The sequence below is a fragment of the Dreissena polymorpha genome, chromosome 6 (assembly GCF_020536995.1).
Source record: "Dreissena polymorpha isolate Duluth1 chromosome 6, UMN_Dpol_1.0, whole genome shotgun sequence".
NCBI classification, from domain to species: domain Eukaryota; kingdom Metazoa; phylum Mollusca; class Bivalvia; order Myida; family Dreissenidae; genus Dreissena; species Dreissena polymorpha.
The window spans coordinates 103,541,810-103,551,461 of NC_068360.1; the positions used below are offsets into that span (position 1 = coordinate 103,541,810).

The 9,652-nt window shown below is 31.9% G+C and overlaps 1 protein-coding gene across 1 annotated transcript; it reads left to right on the top strand.

Moving 5' to 3' along the window:
- Nucleotides 1-6,099: 6,099 nt before the first annotated feature.
- LOC127835332 (tumor necrosis factor ligand superfamily member 15-like) lies at nucleotides 6,100-9,409 on the top strand. Its single transcript, XM_052361704.1, has 4 exons — nucleotides 6,100-6,398; nucleotides 6,899-6,965; nucleotides 8,034-8,132; nucleotides 8,348-9,409. The coding sequence occupies exons 1-4, from the start codon at nucleotides 6,189-6,191 to the stop codon at nucleotides 8,788-8,790; spliced, it is 819 nt and encodes a 272-aa protein (XP_052217664.1). The 5' UTR covers nucleotides 6,100-6,188; the 3' UTR covers nucleotides 8,791-9,409.
- The last annotated feature ends 243 nt before the right edge of the window (nucleotides 9,410-9,652 follow it).

Consider the following 9,652-nt stretch of genomic DNA (forward strand, 5'->3'; position numbering starts at 1 on the left):
GACGCAAAATGGCAAGCAAGTCAGAAGAGCAGGATGGGTTATGCTATGTTTTGAAACCCAAGATATAAAGAGCTCGGCTAAATCCGCCCCTTTATCATCAGAATCTAAATCAGAACTGTCAGAAGTTTCATATTCGGACTGAACTTCATCTTGATGCAATATGTTAAGGTATCATGGTCTGCAACGGATGAAGCAGTCATCTGATGCCAAATCCAGAGCAACACTTTCCTCAATATCAACAAGTAAAGGAATTCGGAAATCCGGTGATTCATGTGAATAAGTAGGAACAGTTGAATCTAAGACCTCAGTATCTTTATTAAACTGATATGTTTCTGTATAAATGTTACTTATTGCATCAACTTGTAAATTAACCAATTAAACAATTTTTCTCGATTTTGACCAATAAGAAACCATTGTATTACTTTTGTTACAATTAAACAACTAAACAAAACTATTGTTCATATGTAAAACTATAATTAAATTATGTACAAATCCAATTTAAGTGAGTGTACAATTTAAAAAAAAAAGTATGAACGCGAGGTAAAATCTACCTCTCGAATATTGATTTAATTATCAAACAATCCGATTTCATTGTTAATTACATACATCGGGCGGTTAAACGGATTAACATCGGATAGACATCGTGCCGATTTGCCGATATGCCGTTTTGCTACAGATATCTGTCCAATCGTAGCATGAACCAACATGGGGGACAACTCGTGATGTTACAAATTGACAGTGTACAAAAAGTGGTACTTTATTATCTCGCTTAACATGGGTCTAAATTACGTTTGATTGGATAAAACAGTCTGAAATCATCCAATAAATAAAGTTGAGATATTTATATTGCGGAACATGCAATGCCATGCCGCATGCAAGCTATTTAGAAAGTAACAATCGTAAACCAAACATTTTAACGAGTAGTTACGGAAATTACCGATTGTACAGAAGTATCGACAAACATATGCCAAACGACAGAATGGCTTGCATATTTCAAGTTTATCAGCCTCGAAATCACCATTTTATCAAATGAGAATCAAAACCATTAATTTATCAACCAGTAATGGTGAGAAACACCAATATCTTTGGGCGCAAGCATCGTATTTTGCTGAATTCGCGACACATTGTTTTACGGAAACCGACGATCGGTAATTTCCGTAACTATATTGAAAATTTCAGCTGACAAGTTTTCGTTTCTAATGTTTTTTCTCAAATATTCTACCACAAAATAATTGTATACCATTACACAGATGAATAACAAGTAAGATTTCCTTGATTTTGGTGAGGAACACTGTCTATAAATGCTTATAAATACGCCTTAAAGTTCAACTTAAGTGCATTAAATATTAGAAAATGAATAATATTTTAGTTGTTCGTACCATCCGATAGTTTCATCAATTCCCATAGCTCAGTCACTCAATTATATTGGAAATGATAACCAATATCTGATAAAACTTGTATTATTTATTTTTTTCTTTGAACTTCTATTCAAAAAATGTTTTTGTCTTTTTATAAAAGTCGTCAATTTTATATAGATTTCTCTTTATTTTGAAAAACATGTTTTGCAAAGATTAGGCATTAAAGATAAAATGCAAATAATTTATAAAATACTCTCTTTTAATCAATTTGTTGAAATATCGGAAAATAACAATATCACTTAGTTGAATTATTTAAAAGTTATAGCAAACAGTGAATGTTTTCCGATCAAATGATTCACGACACATAATTATAACAGATTGATTGGAAGATAAGAACAAATCGAGGTTGCCCGCCTAGAATATTCATGTTAGTATGGAAGTACTTGATATCTAAATTTATTATCCTTTGGTTGAATTATTTAATGAAATGTCTCAAAGTTTAGATTTTTTTATTTAGTTAAAGAACGGCAACATTTAAGTGGCTGAGAAGAACTTGTGGCTGAATAGAAAGAAGAAAAAAAGGCTATATGCTTGTTGAAAAAAAATGTAGACATCATTATATATGAATTTTCTGATCAAAAGTGGTATTTTAGTGAATATAGATATATATTTGCAAGAATAAACAATATAATTATAAATGTTTGGTGAAGTGCATGTCAACCAGTATTATCATAGCACCAGTTTAAGTCTAAAAACCAATAACATTTTTTAAAGTGCATAACCCCTTATTCCAAAACAAAATCATGAAAAATAGAATTTTCAGAGTAACCTATTAAAACACACATAAAATGCTTTATCAGACCCTAGATATTATCTCTGCACTCAGTTGTCATCAATTAATTATGTTTAAAAAAATTATTGTTTCATGCTACTCATGGTACCAGGTACCTGTTTTTTTGTAAGAAAATTAATTACATAATTTGAAAGTGCGTAACCCCTTCTTGCAAAAAAAATCATAACAAATATAATTTTTAAAGAAATCTAGTAAAACAAAAAGAAAATGCCTTCTTACACCTTAATTATTATTCCTGCAAGCATTTTACATCAAATATGTATGTTTTTTTGTTGTTTTTTTAAACAACATTGGTTCATGCTACCGATAGTGGTGTGCTAGCTGGGAGTATTTCATAGTGTTTTTTTGAAATAGTGTAGTGGCTTTTCTTTCTTTAGTTCAGTTCTATACGAATATTCGATTGTTCTTAATCATTCTCAAACTCTACTATTTAAACATGTGCATGCCTCAACAATTACAAAATCATTTTAATCGTAGTAGAGGTAGATACAGTGTTTATTTTACAGTAAACTTTGTCTATTTTAAAAAAGGAATGTCCATGAATCCCAATTTAAAGGGGTGTTTTACAGGGGTCTTTTACATAAAAAATCCAGTTTTTTTATAATTTCTACATGATACTTTATTAAAAATGATTAAAAAGTTACGCCAGCTTAACAAACTTTATTACATTTGAACTTAAAAGTGAATTGTTTGCATTCCGAATGATTACTTATTTACAGACCAAAACTGTAAACGTTTTGCCAGCGTAAACAAAAAATCCAAATTTTTTTTTCAAAAGTAAATCACTTGCATTTCGAATAATTTCTTATTTACAGATCAAAAGCGCAAATGTTATGCTAGCGTAACAAAATTCCAATCACTTTGAACTCAACACAAAATGAATCAATTGCATTTGGAATCATTTCTTATTTACCAAACAAAACTTAAAATGTTATGCTAGCGTAACACAATTCCAAAAATTTCAGCTCCAAAGTGAATCATTTGCATTTCGAATCATTTCTTATTTACCAACCGAAACTGTGAATGTTATGCCAGCGTAACAAAATTCCAAACACTTGGACTCAAAAGTGAATCACTTGCATTTCGAAGCATTTCTTATTTAAAGACCTAAAGTGTAAATGTTATGCGAGCGTAACATAATTTCAAACAGTTTAACTCTAAAGTAAAACGCTTGCATTTTGAATCTTTTCTTATTTATGGACTTAAACTTAAAAGGTTACGCCAGCGTAACAAATATCCAAACACTTCGTACCAAAGTGAATCAATTGCATTTGGAATCATTTCTTATTTATCAACCAAAACTTAAAATGTTATGCCAGCGTAACAAAATTCCAAACACTTGGACTCCAAAGTGAATAACTTGCATTTCTAATAATTTCTTATTTACAGACCAAAAGTGTAATTGTTATGCAAGCGTAACATAATTTCAAACATTTCAACTCCAAAGTGAATCGCTTGCAATTTGAATCATTTCTTATTTATGGACAAAAACTTAAATGTAATACCAGCTTAACAAATTCCTAATACTTTTTCTCCAAAGTGAATCAATTGCATTTGGAATCATTTCTTATTTACCAACCAAAATTTAAAATGTTATGCCGGCGTAACAAAATTCCAAACATTTCAACATTTCAGCTACAAAGTGAATCATTTCTTATTTACCAACCCAAACTGTAAATGTTATGCCGGCGTAACAAAATTCATCACATTTCAACTCCAAAGTGAATTCCTCGCATATCGAGTGTTTTCTTATTTACAGACCAAAAGTTAAAATGTTATGCCAGCGTAACATCATTCCGAACATTTCAACCTCAAAGTGCATTCCTTGCATATGTATTGATTTCTTATTTACAGACCAAAACTTAAAAATGTTATGCCAGCATAACAAAACTTCAAGCATTTCAACTCAAATCGAATCGCTTGCATTTCGAATCATTTCTAATTTACAGGCCAAACTTAAAATGTTAAACCAGCGTAACACATTCCGAAATTTCTAATCATTTCGTTTTTACAGACCAAAACTCAAAATGTTAAGCCATTGTAACACATGTCCAAACATTTCAACTCCAAATTGAAATGCTTGCGTTTCAAATGATTTCTTATTTACTGACAAAAACTTAAAATGATATGCCAGCATAACAAAATTTCAAACACTTAGACTCCAAAGTGAATCAATTGCATTTGGAATCATTTCTTAGTTACCAACCAAAATTTAAAATGTTATGCCAGCGTAACAAAATTACAAACATTTCAGCTACAAAGTGAATCACTTGCTTTTCGAATCATTTCTTATTTACAGGCCAAACTTAAACTGTTATGCCAGCGTAACAAAATTCAAATATTTTCAACTCAAAGTGAATCGCTTGCGTATCGAATTATTTCTTTCTTATTTACAGACCAAAACTTGTGGGTAAATGTTTTCCATAGTAACAACATTCAAAACAATTTAGCTCCAAAGAGAATCAATTACATTTCAAATGATTTCTTATTTATGAACCAAAACTTAAATGTAATGCAAGCATAACAAAATGCATAAAATGTTAACAGAAAGTGAATGGCAAATACACATCCTATCTTTTCTTATTTAAAGCAGCCAATTGCTAAATGTTACGCCAGCTTAACAAAATTCCAAACATTTTAACTGAAAGTAAATCACTTGCAAAAAAGCCAATCATTTCTTTTATGAGGACACAAACTCAAAATGTTTTGCCAAGGTAACACAATTCCAAACATTTCGTATTGTTTTGTATCAACAAACCCAAACACAAAATGTTATGCCAGGGTAACACAATTCCAAAATTTCGCATTGTTTTGTATTAACAGACCCAAACGCAATAAGGTTATGTCGAATCACTCACATTTTCATATTTCCCGTTATTTAACACACTTAAAATGTAATGCCAGTGAAGTATTTTCAGATTTCATATAATTTGTAATTGACAGCCTTAAACTCAAAATGTTACATTGACATAACAAATCCAATGCAATCTCTTGAATTTCAATTCCTTTATCTATCACTTCTAATGTCACGAAGGAAAAATAATTCACAACTCATAACTATCAAGTGAATTGCTTGCATTCCCTATCATTTCTAATTTACAGACCCATTATTCAAATATTAATCCAGCATAACAAACTTCCAACATTTATTAGAACAATATTACTTCACAGTAGAAATGAGTAAAAGAACAAAAAAATAAAGCAATCACATTACTTTAAGCATGATTTCAAAATTAAAAGAGAATAAAATATCCAACTTTATACACTGACCACATGCCAGTTTTTCCCTGAAAGTTAACAAAAGGGTTATTTCAAAAGTATATTAAATTCTATAACGTATGAAGAACAATATATACCTATTCTAATCTAAAAGACTACTTGGTCAAGTGTTTTTTTAATCACACAAAGTTGTTCCATTTTAGTAAAATAGAAATCTGTTGATCTTAATAGAAGAAAAATGTTAATATCAACATGAAACAATATCAGTTTGTCACAAGTTTTCGGAATTTTGTTACGCTGGCATAACATTTACAGTTTTGTCTGTAAAAAAGTAATCATTTGGAATGCAAGCGAGTCACTTTTAAGTTGAAATGTAATGAATTTTGTTAAACTAGATTTTTTATGTAGAAAAACCCTGTAATACACCCCTTTAAATTGGGATTCATGGACATTCCCTTTTTAAAAAAGACACAGTAAGTAGTATAATAATAATAAAGCTAAAGTTTACTCCATTTATCACAATAAAATCTACAGCTCTACTTTCACATATTAGATTGCTTTTATTTGTGTCATTATTGTTTTTCTGTTCAGAACGAACAATTACCATTCTGCTTATTTAATCAGCAAACATTTTCGGAAAATCTATAAATAGCTTTCCATGAAACAGCTGTAAAGATATAGTGTTACGACGCAGATTGTAATCAAAAAATCAGTCAGTTTAAAGTGAACTGTTTATAACAACCGCGGCAGACGACGAAATGGCTTTGAAGGGAACTGCTAGGTTAGTCAATGTTGGCTCATATGTTAGCGTGAGAATTTTACTTGCAGTGCTTGTAACGGTTGTAATACTTGTTTGGTCTATGCCCGACATCAAACCTGTTGATGGGAACACACACATTTGTTTTCACGATGATGGTTTGTTGCGCTGCGGTCAAACAGTGACAACGTTAAGTCAGATTTTTGAAAAGGTAAGTTAAGGTTTTTGACATAAGCACACAATTTAAGATGAACGGGATAACTGCTGATATAAACTTACGAGAATGTACACTGTATAAAATATATATGATGGTTTCTCATCATTGTTTTGTTAATATTATTACGCAATTATTTGTTTAACCACGTTTATATTGATCTGTTTATATATTTCGCTCGATGGGCATGTATGCGTAGCATTTGCTGCAATGCAAGTGTGTATAGTGCGACGTATTGATGATATTTAAATAGTCGAATTACCTGATATTTTGCAAGCAGTTGGTATATTTATAAATCAAGTAGGATCGTACATCGCTCGTCTAACACTTGTGCAAACATTAAGTTATTAAAAACTCACGTTTGTTTGTGTGATGCCATGTACGTTTAGTGGTATCTGTTTGCTTCAGTTTCATATAAACTCGTTTGGATTACTAACCAAATTGTTTTGTTTAATATATGTTGTTATTTTGTAGTTCCGTATTGTGAAATGTTTCAGGAAATTAAGAATGTTTACGACAAAACGACGAAGCAAGATGCAGTCGAAACAAAAGCTTATTTTGATAGTAAGTAAAGTTCTTATCGGGACAAAATTAAGAGTAATTTTATATTTCAAAAAACAATTAACGAATGCAAAAAGTAATATAAAAGGTAAATATACGTTCACAGACTCTTAAAAAACAATAAATAAGTGAGCATTTCAGTGCAAACCCTCTGCTAAAACCGAAAACTATCATTGACACTTGACCTGTTATCATTAATCATGTGGTGTCACTTGACTATACAATATATAAATATCTCGAATGAACATACTGATAAACAAATATATCAATGTTTAATTTTATTCACGTTTAAACCCCGCATAAAGCGCAAAGACAAGCCAAATAACAATGTAACGCAAATACCTTCTGGCGAATGTTCTTATTGCTTTAATATTGACTTGTTTGGTTTCATTAAATTAAACTGTGACAATTGTATAAGAATATGCAGCTTCAGATGATAATATTGTCTATGCATAATTAACATCCGTGGCTAGTAATAAGTGCACGACTGCACAATCAATTCTGTAATAAAGTCATATGTAGAATAAATTACCATATGTGTGCGGTGAAATTAAGAATTGTTATGACTATGCATTTGCATTGTAATTTGTATTTGCATTGTAAAACAACTAAATTTATGCACCAAGGTACGATATGCATCTTAACTTACCATGCATAACGTGTGCGCACAGGTATTATCATTATCATTATCATGTTTTATTCTGCTTACAATCATCGCCGCTACAATCACTAAATGTACTTGATATTGACACATTGAGACTTTAAGAGGTGTCATGTGCCTACGATAACACAGTAACACGGCCTGTAAAATTTATAACAAGAAGTGGTAATGTATCTTACATTTTATATTAAATATAAAGTTATTATATGTCACGGAATAAACCTTACGGGCAATATCGTTTGACTGCATCGTTAGCTCAGTTGGAAGAGCATTCGCCCGTTTAACGACGGGTAAATCATTCGATTTCCAGAGACGATGCCCATGAACCCTACTCTTTGCTTCTATTTTTGACTCGTACTTGCCTTGCTTCTATTAAAGAAAGCGAATAATCATGTATGTTATTATTCAAGCTCACGTGAAGATAGAGCTAAAGAATGACTACTTATCATCTATTCCCGATATGAAGCCAGCCGCAAAACTCGTCGGCCAAATATCATACCCGAAACTAGGTAGGTTTTAATGAACACGAAATCGTAGTTTTGAAGTTTTATGCATGTATATTTTAAGAGACAATTCATCCGTGAAATGTATTTAACGTGATAGATACAATATTTTTACATAAAGGGTGTGTTGAAATAAAGCTTACGACTTATTTTTGTGGGTTTACATTTCACATTTTGTTTTGCTTGCACGACTGAACCAGATATATCTGTAATGTTCGTAGGGCCTCAAAGAAAACAAATGGAAGCAGTGATTGCATGGTATCACGGCCGAGAACTAGACTACACTACCGGTTTTATGAGATACGGAGTCAGATATCAGAATGGGCGCCTGATTGTACCACTTACAGGAACGTATAATATTTATTCCTTCCTAAGCCTTACAGAAAACGATGATTCACCAGAGGTTCCGTTTGATACAAGCAGAAATGCAACCCTTGTGAAGCATGCAATGTACAAGTATAATGTTAAGCTGGGCAAGGACGTGGAACTGGTTTCTTCTATACAAACACACCGGGAGTCGACCAATCGAAATTTCAATGCTTTCAGTTCACAAATCTCCACGTTGGTACAATTAGAGGCTGGAGATGAAATTTCTGTGAAAATAAGCGACATTTTGCTAATATCCTATCCAGGTGATAACTTTTTCGGTCTGCACATGATCTGACTATCTCTGAAGTTATCACCTGGGAACATAGAAATGTCCACCACGTGGAACTGCGTGCTCGCCGCGTGGATGCTTGCTACAGAAGGTTCCACAAACGTTCATCATAGCTCAATGAGGTATATTATTTCTGCGTAAAGGGCAAAGTAAAATAATTCGCAAGCACTATACCCAAAAAACGCAATTATGTTTTTGCAAATAATTGCCAAGACTCATTCTTTGAAGCGGAACACTTTTGTATATTCGCCGATCAATGCAAAACCAATAGATCATATGGCATTACCATCCTCGTTGATAATAATAACTGTTTATTTTAGGACATGCATTATGTTTTAAAGTCGAATGTGAAGTGGATGCTTAGGTGAACCAAAAAAAACTGATGAGACGATTGTTTTTATTTTATGACTCGATGTAACGTTTTGTTGTTTTAGAACGCATTTCGTGATTTTTATTTATTTCACCTAAATATCAAGCAAATTACTTGCTGTTTGCTGTTATAAATGTTATGGTGTTCGAACCTGTCATCTCCTCGTAAACGTGATTTAAACTGTGTACACTAGAGATTTGCTGTCAGCATACAACATACTCCATTTGTGCTGTTGAATTATTTAATCGAATTTTGTATATTTGTTTGTAGTTATTGTTCGCTTACATGTGACATAATACGTCTCTTCTACGATTGGTGTTTAACGCATATAGCATTAATTATTGGAAATATATAATTTTGTAATGTAATTTTGAAGTTCTTCACAAATCATTTTCGCCATAAGCTTAATGCCGGCCGATCGAGTAGGTGAAAACCCGGATTCAGAAAATATATCCTCATACAAAATAATTCAACGTCTTTTGCCGAAAAACATCCGAG